General features: G+C 52.6%; 8 protein-coding genes across 8 annotated transcripts; 3 read left to right on the plus strand and 5 right to left on the minus strand.

Annotated features, from left to right (window-relative positions):
* Positions 1-294: 294 nt before the first annotated feature.
* DACRYDRAFT_114824 (acid protease) lies at positions 295-1971 on the minus strand (the record flags this gene model as incomplete). Its single annotated transcript, XM_040769885.1, has 2 exons — positions 1694-1971; positions 295-1646 (listed from the first exon to the last, which is right to left on the minus strand). The coding sequence occupies exons 1-2, from the start codon at positions 1905-1907 to the stop codon at positions 295-297; spliced, it is 1566 nt and encodes a 521-aa protein (XP_040631415.1). The 5' UTR covers positions 1908-1971.
* A 2457-nt stretch (positions 1972-4428) lies between these two features.
* DACRYDRAFT_99095 (uncharacterized protein) lies at positions 4429-5731 on the plus strand (the record flags this gene model as incomplete). Its single annotated transcript, XM_040777562.1, has 2 exons — positions 4429-4803; positions 4849-5731. The coding sequence occupies exons 1-2, from the start codon at positions 4475-4477 to the stop codon at positions 5729-5731; spliced, it is 1212 nt and encodes a 403-aa protein (XP_040631416.1). The 5' UTR covers positions 4429-4474.
* A 740-nt stretch (positions 5732-6471) lies between these two features.
* On the minus strand, positions 6472-8063 carry DACRYDRAFT_99096 (uncharacterized protein; the record flags this gene model as incomplete). Its single annotated transcript, XM_040777563.1, has 4 exons — positions 6472-7121; positions 7172-7215; positions 7275-7997; positions 8055-8063. 4 exons carry the CDS (start codon positions 8061-8063, stop codon positions 6800-6802), a joined length of 1098 nt encoding a protein of 365 aa, XP_040631417.1. The 3' UTR covers positions 6472-6799.
* Positions 8064-9268: 1205 nt separating this feature from the next.
* Positions 9269-10570, plus strand: DACRYDRAFT_77012 (Homocysteine S-methyltransferase; the record flags this gene model as incomplete). Its single annotated transcript, XM_040776243.1, has 3 exons — positions 9269-9313; positions 9391-9533; positions 9592-10570. 3 exons carry the CDS (start codon positions 9269-9271, stop codon positions 10568-10570), a joined length of 1167 nt encoding a protein of 388 aa, XP_040631418.1.
* A 549-nt stretch (positions 10571-11119) lies between these two features.
* DACRYDRAFT_99097 (uncharacterized protein) lies at positions 11120-14159 on the minus strand (the record flags this gene model as incomplete). The annotated part of the gene is made up of 6 exons (XM_040777564.1): positions 11120-11194; positions 11248-12609; positions 12660-13208; positions 13255-13514; positions 13568-13829; positions 13884-14159. 5 exons carry the CDS (start codon positions 14157-14159, stop codon positions 11812-11814), a joined length of 2145 nt encoding a protein of 714 aa, XP_040631419.1. The 3' UTR covers positions 11120-11194; positions 11248-11811.
* Positions 14160-14375: 216 nt separating this feature from the next.
* DACRYDRAFT_21031 (uncharacterized protein) lies at positions 14376-15647 on the plus strand. The gene is made up of 6 exons (XM_040772193.1): positions 14376-14580; positions 14632-14654; positions 14708-14998; positions 15052-15118; positions 15169-15220; positions 15267-15647. Exons 1-6 carry the CDS (start codon positions 14394-14396, stop codon positions 15628-15630), a joined length of 984 nt encoding a protein of 327 aa, XP_040631420.1. The 5' UTR covers positions 14376-14393; the 3' UTR covers positions 15631-15647.
* A 2-nt stretch (positions 15648-15649) lies between these two features.
* Positions 15650-16815, minus strand: DACRYDRAFT_21032 (uncharacterized protein). The gene is made up of 2 exons (XM_040772194.1): positions 16141-16815; positions 15650-16091 (listed from the first exon to the last, which is right to left on the minus strand). The coding sequence occupies exons 1-2, from the start codon at positions 16221-16223 to the stop codon at positions 15872-15874; spliced, it is 303 nt and encodes a 100-aa protein (XP_040631421.1). The 5' UTR covers positions 16224-16815; the 3' UTR covers positions 15650-15871.
* A 535-nt stretch (positions 16816-17350) lies between these two features.
* Positions 17351-19368, minus strand: DACRYDRAFT_77017 (kinase-like protein). The gene is made up of 6 exons (XM_040776244.1): positions 18908-19368; positions 18576-18855; positions 18341-18525; positions 18179-18288; positions 18021-18127; positions 17351-17969 (listed from the first exon to the last, which is right to left on the minus strand). Exons 1-6 carry the CDS (start codon positions 19346-19348, stop codon positions 17440-17442), a joined length of 1653 nt encoding a protein of 550 aa, XP_040631422.1. The 5' UTR covers positions 19349-19368; the 3' UTR covers positions 17351-17439.
* Positions 19369-20047: the final 679 nt, after the last annotated feature.

Here is a 20047-nt window from a genome sequence, read left to right on the forward strand (position 1 = left end):
GCCGCCAAAGTAGAGTTCTGCGTTGTTTTCGGCCTATGATGTGAGGATGAAAGGGTTGTCGAATACAACGGATGCATGGGGCGTCACACGGAGGCACATGATTAGTTGTCAAGCCTGCCGGTCATCTCCAGGTAAATGACAAGAGATTATGAATATTGATTTATTCTATGCTTATGAATACTAGTATACCGATTTTCGTGAAGTTCCAGTCCGTCATATACATGCTTGGGTATGAAGAAATGCGAAATTAATAGGAGAAAGATAATCCCTCCACTAAGTTCGACATCTCCGCGTTCATCCAATAAACGGCGCACTACTCGCAGCGCTCGCTCCCAGATTCCGGGTTGCAAAGCCCATGGTGTTTGCCTCGTAGTGGAAAGCGATGTAGTACTGATCCAAAAAGGGCACACCGGTGATCCAGTTCGTTGTATCCCCTGCATCATTTGCCGCCGGTTGACAAAAGCCAGTACCGTCGTTCGTCCCGTCCTGTATAAGGCTGAATGTGTAGTTCCGTCCTTCAGTACCAGCAAAGTTCCATGTCATCTGAGAACCGCAAGGTATGAGGTAGTTGCCTGCGCTGTCCGGTCCTTGCGCTCCGAGAAGGTTCATGAGCACGAGCCAGTCGTCGTGTGGGAGCCCGAGGAGGTTAGGGTCGCCTGTGTCAAACGTGATGGCAGGATGGGAAAACTGGGCCGTTGCGTTGATCACAGAAGAGGAAGAGGAGGCCTGGACGAATCTCGTGGACGCAGGGTTCGTCCACATGGACTGTGCACCTATCGGGATCCAGTCGACTGCTCCTGTGAACTTGTTCGCATCCAATCCGCCGAGGGTGCCCTGTGATATCACCCCTTGTGGTACGCCCTCTGTGCCGTCCAACTGGTAGAAGGCAATCACAGGGTTCTTGATGATGCCTTGGAGGTACATGTTCTCGATGAAATTCGGGTAAGTTCCCGTGCTGCCACATTGTGAATAATAGGCCTTGGCGATACCGAAATTGCCGTCTAAGTCTTGCCCAGAGGGGATCTGAGCCGCCGCGCCAAAAGTCGTTTGGGGGATAGAGAGTGAACCAAACGAAAGGCTATCGTTCACTCTCAGGGTGACGAATGTTGCGTCTGGTCCACCATCTCCGTAGGCTAGCGTGTCCGTCCTGTTGAGGTTCACGAACTTCGCGGAGGGGACGTACTCGTTATGCCCAAGGCAGGACGTCTCCGTACAGAAAGTACTGACGACCCATGCATTCGTTGCACCCGCGTCGAGCAGCACGTTTACCGGTGGCTGATGCCCTCCCAACACGAGGGGTACATGGTACGAGAAGTTCAGAGGCAGAGTAGTGATCTCCGTATCCGCCGCAAACGTCGGGGCGCTAGCGCGCACACGCGCAGATATGTTTGGCGGCCCATCAACGACGAAATGATCCACGGTAAGCTGCCCAAAGTTCGTCACAGCCGGGTCTTGCAGATTCGTGATCGTCAGGGTGTGTACGGTGTTGCTAAGTCCTGTGATGGAGCTGAGGAGCCGGGGCGACTCTGTCCCATCTGTACTTGCGTTGTAGTAAGACACTTGTTGGCAGGAGTCGTCGATACATAGCTGGGCTAGTCCGCCATCGGATCGTTGATAGCCCCACCACTGGAAGGTTGTGGATGGCTCTGCGTGATATTAGCCAAGCCAGGGATACACAAAGGAGTTGGCGTACGTGGAAAGACGAAGTTGACAGTTCCATTATCTCTTGGTCCCAATAGGAACTGAGAACCGCAACCGGTCGAACCTTGCGTGCTCAGTATATCCCATGACGAAGTTGGGGAGTAGGTGACAGCGTGGTCGGTGGATTGGATGATCTTCCCTGGAAAAATAATTGCGATTGCGCTGAGCGCTGCTAGGCGCGCTTGTGCGAGCGAAGGCGGAGACATGAGCTCGGGAAGGGAAAAGGAGTGTCAACGTCCAGGAATGGCCGTAGTCGATGAGAGCGAAGTCCTTATACTAATTAGCACGGAGACGCATGCGCTGCAAGCAGAGCATACGTTTGTTACGAGGGAGAAGTCTGTACAATTCTGATAAAGCGGCGTTGGGTGGACGAGTGAGGGCGGTGTTCCTCGACCATAACCCTGACTTATATGGGTCCGGTTGTGTGCGATCAGGAGTCAAAATCAGTGTAGAGAATGTTATATAATACGTGGATTGATACATTACGACCGGTGCTGTTGCAATCGGCAACCAAATGGCGGTTTGTGTGGCAGGGTTCGAGGGTCAAGCGGTGCACACACCGGCGTCGGCACACGCGAAACCCGTGCCAAGCCCGGTTGACGATGACTCATGTCAGAGGGTCTTATCCCCGAGCTGAAGAATGCTGGGTTCTGTATAGCGCGATCGAGTGGCTCGATATCCTCCATTCACCCTTGATTTCAAAAGACACTGGGGTAAAAGTCGACCGGGATAGCAGATCAGTACCCATTGCTCGTGTTGTTTGGCACTCGCAAATTTGCAGCAAACCCGCGTGCAAGTGTCAGAATGCGGAGTGCAAGAATTCTCCAATACAGTAGTAGGTACCAATATACGAAACTAGGGAAGATGCGAATCCACAAAAACCTGAAAACAGAAGATGTCACGATGCGCATGGAGCAAAAGGCGAGACACTCCATCGCTGGGCGAAAATCGGAGGAAAGCAGGAATTGTTAAGGACAGCAGGAGAGATGCCGATCTATGTGCTCAATCATCATATACACGCGGCCACGCTGCAGTGCAAGTGTATTCAAACGATGAAATGCAAGTAGTATGCTGTGTATTGTCGCGTGTTGGTGATCGAAGACTCTGTTAACTGGTGCATGTGGCTCATGGGATGAATGGTCATGCATGCAGAGAATGCTCAAAGTTCGGCAGCTGCTGTCGTAGGAAAGATTGAACATATAAAGAGCATTCCACGGCATACCCGCCGTTCTCCGGTTGCGCGAAGTCGTCAGGATTAACTCAGCATGCGGCAGAATATCATCTGGATGCATCTCTAGTGTTGACGGGAGCTTGAGCCTGCGAGATTCCAATATGTTCTTGATTTTGAGATCTTGGATGGATATGATCTTTCAGCTGCCAGAGGAGTGTGTTTCGAGGTTGGAAGAGCCAGCGCCGATGTCCGTGCTGCATGGTGACTAAAGTCCAGTCCTGATCCATCCTCAGGTGCCTGGAGTGTTCGGTCCACTTCCACAGACTTCTGGTTGGTGATTGTCAATGTACACGTTGTGGCAGGCATGGCAAAACAATATTTGCTGATATCAATCATTATGGACGAGCCCAGAGCGCGAACTCCGCGCTACGTCATCATTCGAGTAGGAAGGATGAACCTACTCTACATATAAGCTCGAACGTTTTGGGAGGACGTGAGGGTGCCGAGGTGTTGAATGCCAGGGTGTTAACGTGGGAAGGATCACTCGTTTAGGGGCGTTGAGCCCGCGAGGGTCGATTGCGAGCAGAGCGCGAAACCTTCGGATAGAGGAAGCAGGTACTAGGAGAAAGCGTGTATGAAACGCGAAGCGACGAAGACGCGGATGCACGAGGTCAGAAGAACGAACAGGAGAAGATGCGAAGGTGCGAAGTAGAGAGGAAGGTGTGGGGATGTTATGCGCTTTATGAGCTTCCCTGTTGTGATTTGGGCGAAGAGAACGGAGGTTGGCCTGATTTGGTAGGGAAGATGATGTCATTGTTGGATGATGATATCCTCGTGGAGCAACAGGAATGCAACTACAATCTAGGCGTTTTCTGCTCGGTTTCGGGGAATGCGGCACAGGAGCGGGCCGGGAGAATGCCCGCCAGTGCCAGTTGAATGGCCAGGGACCGATGGTTCTGGAATGTGCAGGATGGGGAGTAATAAGGACACTTAGTCTCGCCTGTTACTTATGGATATGTTCGATGGGATAGGAGTATCCAGGGAGGGGGTCAGGCACGAGAGAGCGTGTGATGGTGTGTGGACTGATGGGGGGAGGTCTGGATGTGGCTCGGGTGGGATGGAAAGCGGACGCAAGGAGGCGCAGAGAGGGGAGATTTTGAGGGCGAAAGCGGGTTACTATGACTATTGTATGTGTGCCTTGGGAGATGTATGACGTGTCCTTGTGTGAAAGCGGTGCTGTTGAAGAGTATAGATATTGGGGGTTATTGTCATGTGGACCGTTGTGTAACAAATGAGAGAGAAGAGAGAGAGAGAGAGAAGGAAAAGGGATGAATACCATGAAATGGAAATGTCTCATCCTATGGGCAAAAAAATAAAAGAGAAGAGCGAAACGGCGTGTGAAGAATTGGGGGCTGACCTATGGGGAGTGAAATGAGATGAGGTGAGGTGACATGAGAGTGGTGGGGGGGATGCGGCTACATTCGCTATGGTGGGACAGGGCCGTAAAGGGGGGGGGGTGTGAAGGGTGGACCCAACCACCAATGCACCCTCGTCCCCTCATCCCCCCTCCTTCCTCTCCGACCACCACCTCCCCCCTCCTAAATGGCTTCGCCTTCACCAACAACGACATCAGCGCAACGACGCGACTCGACATCACTCCCATTTCGTCCACCAGACTCCTACTCCTTCCTCTCCCTCAGATGGCGTCGCGCTCAAGCAGAGGTCTCATTCAAAGAAGTCGAACGTGCCCTCAAGACAAAGCTTAGGCAGGATATCAACCTCAAGGGAGACGACATAAAGAAGGTTTTCGAGTACGACGTCAGGAGGGACGGCGACTCGGGCGCTTGGTGGTTCAGGTTCATCGTCGAGATACACAAGTCCGCTTTTGAGCATGTCGTCCATGAGATTGGCTCTGCAAAGTCGTCTAACCTGTACGTCCTCTTCCCTCCCTCATATCCTCAGCTGACATCCTCCAGCACCCTCTGTGCAGAAGAAGACTCATACAAGGCCCCTCCGCCACCACGGGTTCCCACCCCTTCGCCACCAAAGGCGCTCGAACTGACTCCCGAGCCTCCCTTCAAGAAACAAAAGCTCTCAAAGCACTCGAGCGACACACTTCCCGCTCTCCCGATCATTGACTTCCCCACCGCACTTGTCGTCCCTTCTTCCCCTCCTCCACGGCCTGTCCACGTCCCCGAGGACAGCCCGTGGTATCTCGCATTCGACGACACCCCCGCTCCAGATTGTGCAATATTTGACTGTATGCGGTGGGACCATTCCCGACCTATGCTTAGGTTCGTCAACGACGCACACTCCTCCTTTGCACATTCCCCGTCTATGGAGTCGTCCGACCTTCCTACTTCCCCTGCTACGCCTATGAGTCCTGTCACCCCTTTGGCAGATGGCACAAACCTCCCGCGCGATGTCTCTCGACGAACGTCCTCGCTCAAGCGCACCCATACGCCTGCAGCACTTCCCTCCCTCCCAACGTCCTTCCAAATCCCTCAACCCATCCGCACGCCCTCCCTTCCTGAGATGCCTACCGGTTCATCCTTGCGCGTCTCCTCGTCCGCTGACAAGAACCCCTATTGCGCCACCCGTTCCCCTGCACCTCCTTCCCTCCCATCCATGCCCACCTCAACCAGCAGCTATCTCCTGCCCCCACCCATCGACCACCCCGCCCCAGAAGACCAATTCGCAGCGCAGATGAAAAAGGCCCGTGCGGGGATCTCAGGTTCCCTCCCAGGTGTCCCTCGCAAGCGCAAACTCGCAGACTTGGACTCGACAAGCAGGGCTGTTACCCCGCTTGAAGGGTTCGCGAGTGCACCCGAGCTGCCCATGCTTAGTGCCGATGCCTAGCCTCGAGGCATCACTCTTTCTGATCATGTATATGCAAGTCAAGTGCTCCACCGGATGGAGCTTTTCAAAACCTGTCAATGTTCCTCGATTGTTCAATGCCTTGCAACGCCTCGCCTCTGTACCTCTTGCCTTAATTCTTGTCCACCACACTCCTCGCATCCACCGTCCGCCATCGTCAGTCCACCTTGCTCAACACTTATCAATTTTTTATCCCTAGCCTCTTATCCATCTTCTGTCCTCACTCATCCCTTATCATTGGTCACTCCCCTCTGTGCTCTAAGGTCTTGCTGTCTATTTCTACGTACATATATCCTACCCATCGTTAGGTTGAGGGGCTGTGATTGTATGCTATCTTGTGGAGGGAATGAAGTGTAATGCTAGAGCCTTGCATGGTGATTATCGAGTGAGCTACTGGGACTCGTATGCATCAGTATTGATCGGTGTTAATTGACTCGAACAGTTCTTTCACGCTCTTCGGCTGCCAACCCTCGCCATGCATCTCCCTCATCCCGTTCAACAATGATCAATTGAATGCCAACTTCCCGGCGGCCGAACCGCAACCTCAGGTCCGAATACCCGACAGCTCCCGAGCTGGCCTGGCTTCTTACGGTACAATGCAGTATAGTACGGTCAAGTCCTGTTCCTTCTATATCCTCGATTCTCGGTTCAGAAACTGTAGGCATACGTTACAACATATAGCGAAGTATGAACATGAGGCTTGTGTGGAGAAGTGGAAGTGTGTTTGCGGGAATGAGAAATGAAAAAAGGGGTAATGGTAGCATAAAGGGTCAATGTTAGTATACGTACGTATCTGAAAGAGCGTTGTGTATTATATTGTCAGAAGTGTGCATGGAGGAAACGGGAGGTGATATCGGGGGAGCCTGTTCCCCGAAATGCAAGAAGCACCAGCCCCGTGGGCCAAGAAGCATAAGGCGGAGAAGCATGATCAGAAGAAACAGATTAGAAGCGAGGGTATGGCATCGATCGAGATATACGTGTTGATGGGGTATGCGCGTCTTCTGCCCGCCGGACGGTGGACTTCCAGAGCCGGCCATCCATTCCTGGCCTTCACCATCGGTCCCACCAGTAGTCGTCGAGCGTCTTCCTTCGCTTCGGCGTCTTCTCCTTCCCAGTGGGAGGGACATTATCAAACTCCTTTCGGCCTGTGTGTTCGTTGTACCGCCATGTCCAGGATATGGGCTTAGGGCACTTGCTTGCATCAAACTCCCCCAGCAGTTGGTCGTCAAGCTTTCCTTGGCTTACCAGCGCTGCGTACCGCTGTGGGTCTTCCTGCATCAGCTCGGACCGTCGCACAGTCAGGTAGTCTGCTTGTAGGTAGGGATGGTAGCGTGGGGGCCAGTAACACGGGCCTTGGCGCTGAACACAAGCGCTGATGGAAACCATGAGCAAGGAATCTCATGGCCAGTTCTCGTGACCTACCTGCAGAAGGGTCGACCAGCCTTCGTGTATATCTTGTCTTCGCACTGAGAACCAGTGAAATCAGCAATGATGATCAATCGATACGCCAAGAAAACCCATGTACCTTGATCCTGCGATGCTTGCAGTGATAGCAGGCTGTGTTTGGTGTGCGCAATTTGGCGGAGCCCTCGGGATCCTGTTTGAAGACAGCCACCAAAGCGCTCGTGTTTTTCGGGGAAGCACTGGCAGTGCCGGGCCGATACATATGCAAGATCGTACTGTCGCCTCGAGTTTGCCAGTTCTCGGGAGGAGCATGCGCGAAGAACTGGTTTGTCGGAGACGTGGACACTGCTTTCCCTTTACTATCGAGCGTACCTTCTTCGGAGGAGGAGCGATAGGACTGCGCAGAGCCTCCGTCGCTGCCTTCTTCCTTGAGGTATGCCTGAGCCTGAGACGGTGTAATTATTTGGCTGCCAGACCAAGTGGAAGCCTGTGGTAGATATGCCGAACCTGCCGGCAGGTAATAATTTCCGTGTGCCTGCGGACTAATAGGGATAGCTTGGCCAGTCGCGAATGTTGCAGAGTATTGCGCAAAAGGCTCGTACACGCCCGGAGGGCCCCCATGCGTCGTGCTTGTGGGTGCTTGTGGGTATACCGGAAACGAGGGTCCGGGTTCCTGCCCAGCGGTAAGGTAGGATGCCTGCTCAATGGAACCCGTTTGAACCCATAAAACAGGCAAGGAAACATTGACGGATAGGGCTACCTGCTGGGGCCATGCAACATAGTTGTAACCAACAGACGGTTCTGTTGGCACAGAACTATTCTCCTCCTCCTCGAAGTATTGCTCCTGCTGAGTTGGTTTTCAGTCCGCATCAAAACAAATCTTGACGGAGGCAACACCCACGTTATACATCGATCCGTTCGATAGGTAGCAAGAATATGAAGAAAGGTTATCGAGATGAGGACAAGAGGCGGCAATCACCTTGAAATCAAGCGCTCTTTATATCCAGCTTACAACGACTTCCGAACTCCAGGTGCAGGCCGACGTAAGGGTATCGTCCCTATGCAATGCGTATATCCACTTATCAAATGCCATCTCTCCCCATTTTCGGCTAACGTAAACTCAGGAAGGGTAAGAATTGCCAACTCGAAATGAGTTCCAGGGGCTCGGAATATCAGGGCAGCCAATGGTCACAAGTCTGGATCCAGGGAAGCATCAAAAGGCCAGACTTCTTTTCGCTTTACAGCTGGACCGCCGGTTCCCCAAGCTCCGATCGACGTGGAGCCGTCTCTACAGATGAAACAACTTGAAAACGGACCGAGCATGGAAGCGTTACCCCCGCCGGCGTACCGCAGTGGCTCCGTCAGGTTGCATCGCGACGGGCTGCCCTTCAGCAACGCCCGGCGAGGTCTCGCGCAGAGTTTTAGACGCCACGAAGGTGCTGGCAAAGTGTCCAGGTACTTCTTGTCTTCCCTCTGACCTGCTTCCAGATCTTCACCTGTTTTCTCATGGCCTTCAGGGTGATGTTCTGGAGACTTGTATGTTTGATGGTCATCTGGTTTGGAAGCCGCGGCCCGAGGTATCGATCGGCGTTCGCGGCACTGCGGTACGGTAGAATGAATATATCCACAAATATTTTTGGGGGAAGCTTCCCTAATCGCGACCCCAAGCATACCATAATAAGCCATTCTTATTCAAATTTTGCCCGATGAGGGAATCTTTTCACATTCATCTATATATCTTGCCAATATCGGCACGCCCGTCGCGCGTGTTCAAGAAGTGACGAAGACATTTCTTGCGAAGATGGACACCGCTTTCCTCGTGTATTTGATAGGTGCGATGGTGAGCAGATAATTCACCTCGACACGCTGGAATGTCGTTTTGACAGCGTGTTTTAAGCGTCCTGCAGCTGATGCGGCATGACCGGCAGATCTGGGCACCTGCTATCACCGAGGACGAGGCTGTAGTTCCGACAGGGCCATGGGGTGACAGGTCAGGACAAAGGAGTTGCTCGCGCAAGCAACTGATGCCGGCGGCCCTTGATTGGTCGACCATGCGCGTCGTTCTTCCAACAATTTCATTGTCATACAAGTCCAACCAACGACGCCACGCGTACAATGCTAGAGACCCCGATTCCTTGCCTCATCCTTGATGGAGGACTGGTGCGTCCTTTACCGTCAAGAAGAGAGAATCTGCCTTGCTGCCTTGCTGCCCGTTCTGACCCAGATGATGGTGTTAGGGAACTACTATAGAAGAACTCGATGAACAGGTCACACATCATCCCTTGTGGTCTGGAAAGCTCTTACACGATAACCCAGAATTACTGGTTGACACGCACTTGCGTTTTCTGGAAGCAGGCGCAGATGTGATAGAGACAGCTACGTGCGAGAGCCTGCCCCTGAACACTACAGCATCGAAACCTTATCACCTTTGATCGTAGGTACCAATCCTGCCTTCCTACCTTTGTCCGTGCCGGATATGAGCAGGAAGAAGCGCAGGCATCGATATTATCGGCGATCACACTCGCCGAAGAGGCCATCCGGCGTTTTGAACAGTCTTCCGGAACACACAGACGACCCTTGGTAGCGCTTTCACTCGGGCCGTACGGTGCGCAGATTACACAAGAATACGGCGGCATCTATCCACCTCCATATGGCCCATCAATAGGAGCGAATATTCTACCTGCTCCCGAGACATCGTTCGCTTCGCCGGAAGAGGAAGTCCTCGCCGAGCTCGCGTTGACACAATGGCATTTCGATCGTCTACTATTATTTGCAACTTCTCCTTCGCACTGGAACTCAATCTCGTACATCGCGTTTGAGACCATTCCACTGCTACGAGAAGGCAGAGCCATCCGACGGGCGATGACTCGCCTCAGACCAATGGCAGAGGCGCGTGGGTTGATTTGGCCTAAATGGTGGATCAGCTTCGTGTTCCCCGAAGGGAAGTTTCCAGAAGTCAAAACCAGCGGGGAACCAATTCTTCCGCAGGACATCGCGAACGCAATGTTCGATGCGGAGGATGAGCGGAGAAACATCTTGATACCGGATGGTATTGGGGCGAACTGCACGAAGTTACAATTTCTTAAGCCCATCATTATTGGGTATGGGGAAGGGCTCCACCGTTCTTCCAAGGGTCGGCCTCCCGAGCTTGTTCTGTATCCTGATGGAGGATACCACTATGACACCAACGAGGGAGCTTGGCAGGCGCCTCACTTAAATCGCGATGGAACGGAGAGGCGCGCGGACGGAGTTTTGGAGCCCTGGGCTCGGTCGGTGGCTAGAATAGGAGCCTGGGGTGCTCAGATGACTTACGCAGGGCGTCCGATGTGGTCAGCCTTGATTGTGGGAGGATGCTGCAAGACTCTACCTTTAGACATCGCCGCACTAAAGCGTGAGTATGGTAATCATGTCTATTAGAAATGACAGTAGGAAGTGTGGACGTGTGCTTCACTGCTCTGGTATCTTGTATCAGGAAGGCGTTAAACATCAGATTCGGGCGGAATAACTTGCTGTGACCCCGACATAGATATCACAGGTGTCGAGGGTCTGTGAACAGAACAGTTCCGACTTCCTTCACATGCACTCAGGATCAGGGCAGAAATAGCCTTCGTGGAAGCTCGCAACACGACCCCGTCCCGGATTGGTTGACAAGCCGGAACTTAGCCGCAAGAATTAGTGTCGCCTGTGAGGAACCTTAGTCAGAGGAACATCACCCTACACACATGATCCGCAGATGAGAATACGCAGGGAGGCAAGGAGATGTTGCGATCACAGCACCCTAGTGCACGTACCCTTGTCCAGGGAGTGTGGAGGGTGTTGAACGTTAGCGTCGGCGGATGAGACGCCAGGCAGGCACAAGAGAAGAACGAGAAGAACACAGATTTGGCAGGAAAGTGCAAAAAATGTGTCGAGAGACCTTATATAGTGAGGCTGAGAACATGTGGCATGCACGATGTGACAATTTGTTGCAGTTTCGAGCAGAACATTCCACTGCCAGTGCCGAAGACGGGTGCATGCCGGTGGCTGGAAAAATGCACGGATCTGTGATGTGACGTTAGCGGAGAGGACGGAGATGACAAAACAGGTGTCATCACTAGCATCTGAGACTTTTTGAAGGGTCATCACCGGACTGCGATGGCGATTGGCGCAGTAGATCACCACGAGTAGTCTTCACCCCCTTGACTCGTTTGCTGAGTCGGGAATTGCAAGCACATGCGGGGCGTCGGTGATGACGAGCGCATCATTAGCATCACTTGTGATATTAGGCTTTGCGCTGCAGGGAATTCTAAGCATGGGTGCCATGGGCCCGAATTGGTGCCAAGCGCTGCCGCGAGACGGTGATCTCCAAACCAGTTGCAGTCAGTGTATGGAGAAGGGGTGACGCTCAGGCATGATACCAAGGGTCACATGTCTGTCGATTGATACGTCGATAGGTCACCGGGAAGAGCGGTCCGCAAATACAGACAGCCTGCTGGATGCTGCATCTTCGAGGCACCGGGTGTTGTCCTCAGATATATTGCAAGGCGTGATATTCTCGGGAGTAAGGGAGCCGAAGACTCGGTGTTCCCGGGTTTTGTCAACAAGGGATACATGGCTGACGCCGATACAGATGCTATTCTTCTTCACACTCCTCAACCTTTGACCATGTACAATGGGCACTACTTCCCTCCAATCCTGTCCAACAGACTGGCGGAAGTTGCAGGCCTAGACAGCCTCGACGCGAGACTGGCAGCACCACGAATGGTAAAGTTGTCATCCGCATTGGTCGTTCGGGTAGATGCACGCTTGAGGTCGACTCCGAGGCGCTCGGCAAGGCTGCGAGACTGTGGAGGTACTGCAGACGGCTGGCCGTCATTGGTGTCCAACATACCGCTCTGTGGCTTTACACCGTGGATTCGCTCAAATAAGCTTGCACTGCGGGTAGAGTTCGAATCTGTGCCCTCCGTTGACAATTTGGGTCGCTTCAATGGTCGATTTTCAGATGAAGAGTCAAGTCGAGAGGAGGTAAGGAGATCTGGTGTAGCAGTACGAGCACCCCCACGGTCGCGGTGGGGAAGAGGACTAGCTTCTGCAGCTATGAGGGTGCTTCTGATCATACTCAAAGCATCTTTTCCTCCATCCAGCTTGTCCTTGCTTGGTCGATCGCGGTCGATCTTCACGGGTGGTCTCGCGGCGAGTGGATCATCCATCTGATGACCTTCAGCCTTGCGCTTAACGCCAGGCGAAGGCGAAACGTTGGATACTCGGGACGAGGTCTGTCGATCTTCAGCGTAAGGAGCACGAATTTCTAGTTCGGAATAGACGCGACCGGACTTGGAAACGATCGATATGAGCAGACGCATGCTTTCCGCGCTGAGTCCCGACCCTCGCATATTCTTGGTTTCATACGCAAAGTGCAGCATCTTGCTGATGGGCCCAGCCCCGAAGGCATCACGGACAGGCTGAAGGTCCATATGCTGCAAGGCAAAATCAGACAGGGCATCAAAGTGGGAAGCGAATGACTTACTGTTTCACAGAGCCGGAAAATGTTGGCTAAGGCAACGTCCACGAACGCCCACATGTTCTCTTGATTCGCAGCACCTGCCTTCTCAAATGTCGCTGCCGCTGAATTAAGCAAATCTATCGTGACAGCCGCCACATCTCTTGCGAGGATTTTTTCATCGAATGCGGGGACGTCGGCCTTATCTTCTCTGCGAAGGTCTTTCCAAACAGTAATCGAAGCTTTGAGCCAGCGTTGCAGGGTTACGCTCCGCCCATATTCGTAGTGTTCGGCAACATTCCAGTCCTTCCACGACATACGAGCCCAAAATCGTACGAATGCCCGCGGATCGCCATTGCCACCTTCCGTCGCCTCTTGGGCTAGAGTATACAGAGCGAGCGACTCGTCATCTCCAAAGGCTCCACCTCTCTGTGACAGCGTTATTGCACGTTCAAGTAAGGAGGTGATAGATTGAGTTCTAAAGGGATTGGGTTGCTTTTGAGAGGTCCAGGACGGCAGCGATTGAAGAAGGGAAAGAAGCTGTTTGGCGTCACGTCGGGACGAATGAAGGAGTGCCTGGTACATGTCAACAAATTGGCCACAGGCGAAAGATGAGATCCACCTCAGAAACACCTCGATTAAATGAAGCTTCCGCCGAACTCCCCGAAGTGAGCTTGTCATGTCGTGTCTTGGTCACATCGGGAGTCGTGAGGAACTCTAGGACCAATCGCTTTAGGCTGCCCATCGATGCCTCGCCAGACTCATCTTCCGCTTCACCCGCCCGTGTCAGATGTTCAGTAATGACTTCAAATGCCGCAACCGGATCAGTTTGAATATGAGATATCAGGGCTTCGCGAATGACGCGAAGTTCGGTGGAGGAATCTGTATGTCGATCGTTAACAGGGTATTGAGGGTGCCAGTCCCGAACTACGAACCGCTCTGAAGTAGTTGCACGAGTACATCCGCATTGCGACGCGTCCAGCTGGGTACCGCTTTGCTCAACTCAACAATCGTATGGTAGCCTTGGATGCGAACAGCAGAGTTGGGATCCTCACAGAGATCATACACGAAGTCTATGACCTCTTCCTGCTGTTCGGACGCGAAGAGAGCAAAGGCCGACGTGAGAGAGGAGACAGAGCGGGTGCTATGAGGTGCATCCCGTGCACTATCCATCAATGTCTTGAATGCTCGTGCCCTCTTTTTGGTACTGTGAGTGTCCCAGTCGCATGATGGGGCGTTGGCTTGACTCACTTGTTCTTGTGAGGACCTCACATCGTCTAAGATGTCCTTCGCTTCGGTTCTAGGTGATTTCGTTCCCGATGGAATAGGTCTTGTGTAGCTTTGTGGTTGTCTTTGAGCATACTGTTGAGGTTGAGAGTATGCTGGCTGGACTCGTTCTCCTCTAAAGTTGCGATCATCCCTCCGCTGTTGACCACCTTGTTGTTGTGCGTTTCCGTTGGGGTACGATCCTGATACATAATTATATCGTCCTCGCTGCTGGGGTGGTGGCCCACGATAGTACGACATGGCAAGTAATAAGCAATGTCGCTGAGAGCAAAGGTACGGTCAACCAGTCACAAAAGCAGAGTAAAGGCCACGCAAGGCACAACTTCCGAGCGGCACACGACGTCTGATTCCGCTCTTGTTTTCACGTGATAGGGGTCTGTGCTTGCGAACTGATATTAATATTGTACCATCTTACCCTCTATTCTTAATCCCTCCAAACTGCTTGCTTAAAGAGCAACTGTCTACGGTTCATGGATGGCCGATGCACGATTAACGCTCACCCATAAGTCCCAAGCCCTCGAGATTCTGCGCACCACCCATCAAGCCTCGATCTCCGAGTTGCAGATTGAGGCCCTTGATGATCTAATACCTACTCTGCAGGAGGAGCTTGCCTTGGATGAGAAATGGAGGGAGTGGGCAGAGGCCTACGTGGAAGATGACGGTAAAGTCCGCCTGATGCGATTCTGTACCTGGAAAGCTGACAATATACCAGGTACATTGTTTCGCATGCACCGAGTAAACGCGCTCTTCACCAACTCCTCGTTTGATTCTGTCTCACGATGACACAGAAACATGGGTTTTCAAAGTCCTCGACGTTCTCTGCCCTGAGAAACGCTCTACTTCTTCCACCTCCACGTGCCGAACTTTCTGAGCCACATCCATCAGTAACGTTAACGATCTCGCCGCCTGATCCTCCGACGCTACACATCTGCCTCACATACCTTACCCACACCAGTCTACATAGCTTCAAGCAGACACTCCTTTTTTGCTATGAAAAGCTCCGACTGTATCTTCTCGAACATGAGCAGCTAGGTTTCTATTGCGTGTTAGATCTGGGAGGTGCACGAATTCGCGATATCGTGAGCACGGCCATTCACTTGTGATCAGTCGAACCAATAGCACGACTCGACAGCTTTCAGACATAGTACCCTGGTACACCACCGATCTGCAACCAAGATACCCATCCATGTGCGCAGCTAGTAAGTCTCCCCACTATCGCCATCTTACGTGAGCTGATATTCCTTCACAGCCTTCATCATCAATTATACCTGGATGTATGGCGGCCTGTGGTCTGTCTTCCGGTATGTTCCTCCAGTGGCTCATCAGCGTCTATGTGACTTGGTTCAGCCGCATCGCCCCAGCCCAAGCCCTCTCCCGGATATTCTTCGTCACGATGGAGGACCTCGAGATGTACTTCCCTGCATGCTTGGCTCCACCTGAGCCCCTCTCACCCGTGTACTCCTATCCCAGCCTTTCGCATGTCAGTTGGGAAGAAAGACCACATTCACCAATTCATTTCTCTGTGCTCGAGCATCCACCACCACAGAGGACAAGATGGAAGCTTTTCATGACACTGACACGTATGTTAGGGGAGAGGATGAGGAGTGCAAGGTGGTGGAAACGTTGGCGCTGGTTTGGGTGGATATTGCTTCTCCTGGTTGTACGGTGGTGGTTTACCCGGAGACGTCCACGTCGACCTGTCCCACGATGACAGGTGTATGAATAGATAATGCAATTCTGCCTGCGATCATTGCTATTTGAGTTCACCGAACAGGTTACAAGGGCAGCAGACGTATTTGACATGTATTCGGTACAAATCGGTACAACCAAGCTCGCGCAGCGTCAGGGCAAGCCACGAAATGTTCCAACAAACCACGACAACCAGACCACAGGGAGAAAACCAATAACCATGGAGCAGTGACACCAGAATGGATCAACCGAAATGGAGGGCATTAAGCATCGACCTTGATCGCGTTCTTCTCTTCTCCTGGTCCCGTCAGACCGACACTTGCAGCCGCCACACCAGCGGGGACGTTGACGCCAACCAAGAGTCCTCGGAGCCAGCCGTTCTCCTTCCTCAAACCCTCCGCTTCCCGCTCGAGCTCCACCACCCGCGATTCTAGATGTTTCAGGTTACGCTCCATCGCCGCCTCCCGCTCCTTCTTCTTCAAACTATATCGGAATTAATAGGATGCTCGAGCGTGGATGTTATAGTACCCACCGGAAACGAGCGGACGCAGCCGTGTTCCTCCTCCTCTTATCTTCCGCTGGGGTCAGTGGGACACCGCTCTCATATTTTGCCATCAACGACTCCATCTGCTGTGCACTGAACTCGGCATCTGAACTGGCAGACACGCTCGCTTTGCGACCGCGCGCCTTCTTCAAAGGTGGTTCTCCCGAAGTATTCTCTGCGGAAGCGCTGCTAGAGAGGGCATTAAAGGCAGCAGAACCCCAAGCAGGCGCCTCCGGGAACGACGGGAATCCAGCGGAAACACCAGGGAATACGGATTGTACGCCGCCAAACTGGCTTAGAAAGCCATCGAGGTCGAATTCATTGGTGGGAGGAACGTGTTGAGATGGGAGTGGTTCGTCTGATTGGAAGGTGAGGTTGGTCCAAAGTTCGAGTTGAGACGCAAGTGAAGGAGGGAGTTCTAAGTCGGTATCCTGAGTGTGGGAGGTGGAAGGGGGAGCGGAGATTGGAGTGTCTGGACCAGATGTAGCGGGGAGGGATGACATTGGCACAAGGGGATGGATGCGTTGACGAGGCAAGGTGATGGGTGGGTGGAGGTGTGGTAGATGGATGTCGTTATATGCAAAGGGTGTCGAGGGAAGAGTAACGTCGTCGTTGTTGGTAGGTGAGCCTCCGAGGATGGTGATGAACAGGATAGATAATGATAGAAAAGCAAAGGAGGAGATGAACTGTCGAGGGGAAGGAGGAGGAGGATGAGGTCGATGAGGAGTCAGGTTCCAAGGTGGTGGTCAGGAAGGAAGGAACGACAACTCGTCAAAGATTTTGGCCGGTCCGCACCACCCATGAAAGGGTGCACACCACACCCAAAAAGGGGATGAGACCTCTCTTTAGTCAGCACCAATCAGATCCCGAATTGGGCGCCACACACACCGGACAAACGGGAACGTAACGGCCGATCCACCGACTGGACCACTCCTATTCTACCCGAATTAGTCTTATTTTCAGTCTTGGCTCAGGCACCTTAATCATTCACGCTTAAAATACGTAACTTATTCCCTTCCTATTCTAGCCTCCCCGGGTTTGTCCCGCCGGGCATACACCCTTCCTTACCGCATGGATCACCCCAGGTCATCAATTGCTACACGATCATTGAATACATATCCCTGGCTGGTGGTCTGTCTTTCCTGAACATAGGCTTAGGCCGATTCGCCTCATCAGCTCTCAAGGTATAATCATTCACATCATGTCAAGGTCCTACAGCGGTCGTTATATATATGCTAAATCACAACAATAAACAAGATCATCAACCACAACTTAGAAAATCTCTCATCACACCGCCAAGGCAGCATCGATCCCGCCCTTTCTCTTCCCGGTAGGGGCATTCCTCTTCCGCGTTCGGGATGGGCTCGGAGCTGCTGCTCGCGGTGTTCCTTTGTGTTTCGACCCCATGCTGTTCGACATACTTCGCGTCTTCGGCAGCGAGGCGCTCTTCTTCAGACGTAATCGCTCAGAAGATCGTTTCGCTGGAAGCGGTCGACTCGGGCCCTCTGAATGCCGGGACGTCTGCGGGGTGATTAAAGGCCCACCTGTCACGGCATGATAACCCCCGGGAATGTTCACGTAGCTGGATGACAACCCCTGCAAGTGGAATATTGAAGTACTATGGAAACCTGTCCACGATTCTCCAGGCAGACTACCCGAGACTTGGCTCTCTGGAGTGAGCGGGGCAGTTGACGGTTCAGCAAAGATCTGATCGGGTCGTGCATGAGACTGCTGCAACCACGGGTGCTTCAGTGCTTCCTGCAACGTTATGCGCCGTTTCGGATCCTCTACAACCAGCTTAAAGAATAAATCCTTGGCTGGCATACACCATCAGTCAGGCAAGGTGCAACGAGAGGACCAAAACCTACCTTCATCGCTCACACGATTCAACAGATCTAACCTCATGATCTCGAGTCTTGGCGACCACGTCGGATCTCCCTTCTCACGCGAGGGAAGGGCATAGTGGCGGGTCAACCTGTGGAAGATTAGTACACCAGATTTGCGGGAGTAGAGAAGCAACGCCTACATCGTGAACAGGATCAGGCCGATTGCCCAGACATCGATGCTCGCATCATATGACTTCTTCCGTGGGGAGAACACTTCCGGTGCCATGAAGATTTCGGTCCCGCAGAAAGTCTACAGACCCAGTCTCATTACGCTCAGTCTTTTCCCTCGGTCATCTGCGCACCTTCAAGGCCGTCCGACTGTGTGCGGTTTTCGACAGTCCAAAATCGGCAATTTTTAGAATTGGTGGGTTATCCATGGTTATCATAATATTTTCCGGCTTGAGATCTCGGTGGACAATACCACGACTATGCAAGTACGCCATGCCGTGAATCAGCTGACGAAAGAGATAGCGCGCTTCATCTTCGTCTGTAAAAATGATTAGAACCCGAAGAGACACTCAAGAGAATACAACGTACTCAATTGGTGCTGTACTAATAGCTTCTGCAAATCTGACCCTCGGACAAGTTCCATCACGATGTACAGCTGGTCTTGACAGTTGTATGCACGGTAGTATCGCACGACATTCATATGGCTGCTGACTTGCTGCATGATCTCGCATTCGCGCTCGATGTTGACGAGTTCGGACTCTCTCATCGCCATCATCGTCTTCCTGATTATCTTGACGGCAAACTCTCCTCCCCCAAGGAATCTCACCGCCCTATGGACCGTACCAAATCCCCCACCGTTGAGAGATTCCTGGGATTAGTCTGAGGGGTAGGTCATCGCAAAGAGGTAGATAGAAACGTACACAGAGTTTGTACTCGGCATGAAAGGCATCGTTCGGTGCTGCGTTGGATGGTGGTATGCTTGGCGCGATGAACGCAATTTGTAGGTACTCCTCAGGGAGATTCGCACGCCGCAGCTCCTCGCCATCCACTAATTGGATAGACTGACCCCAAGTGATCGGTATCGCGTGCCCTTGTGGCACCTCCGTCGACCCAACGAATATCCTTTGTGAGCCCCGGTTCTGTACCGTGAAGTGCATGCTCGTAGGCATCCAATCTCCCGTAAGTCGCGTATCAGCTCCTCGACCAGGTATACCATAACCGTTCCATGTGATTTCGAATACGAGATTGGGGAGGAGATGCTTGAGATAGTCGGGTGCCGAGTCTGCTGGGGATAGGGTGTGCCATGCAATATACACAAGTCTATCCGCAAAAAGATGTGCTAGTTTGATGCCAGGTCCCATAAGCTTTCCCCAGCAAGGCGTTCCTGAGGCTGCACCATGGGCCGGCTCAAATGAAGGTGGGGCGACGAGTTGCGATTGTTGTGGTTGAGTGATCGCTTGCCCGACTCGTCTTCGTCCTTGTGCTCGTCGTGCCTGCGCTGCTGGCGCCATTTTCTAGATGACGGTGGGGGAGGAGTGAGCAGACGCGAAGAGATGGAATCCCATCAGGAGACACCACTGGTGGCACGGGTCCAGATAGACTCGGGTGGCCACTGGCGGATACATCCATCTCCGAGAGGTTCTTCTGCTGGTGACACATTCTTCTCCTGGTCCGAAACATCGCCGTTCGCGCGAGCAAAGACTGATTTTACGGTCTCAACTCACCAGTTCGATGCCGAATCAGTGTTTCCGACTCTTCAGCTAGGATACGCACTTCACAATACGCTGGAATCCAGGGACCACCGTTTGGCTCCCGTGGATCCAGTGTATCAAACAGAGTTAAGCTAGGTGCGGTTTTTCCTGACTCCCTCCTACTCGCCTATTTAGAAGGGCATATTTGCACCAACTGACGCATTTGTTTTTTTGTTTTTGGTAAAAATTTGGTCCTGCACAAAGCGAGCATTTGTCACCGGAGGACCGAATATGATGTGGTCCATTGACAGGACGGAGCGTCTGAGCTCTCCGCCTAATATTCAGGTGCTCGTTAAGTAGAGCTTGTTT

The sequence above is a fragment of the Dacryopinax primogenitus genome, assembly GCF_000292625.1.
Source record: "Dacryopinax primogenitus strain DJM-731 SS1 chromosome Unknown DACRYscaffold_4, whole genome shotgun sequence".
NCBI classification, from domain to species: domain Eukaryota; kingdom Fungi; phylum Basidiomycota; class Dacrymycetes; order Dacrymycetales; family Dacrymycetaceae; genus Dacryopinax; species Dacryopinax primogenitus.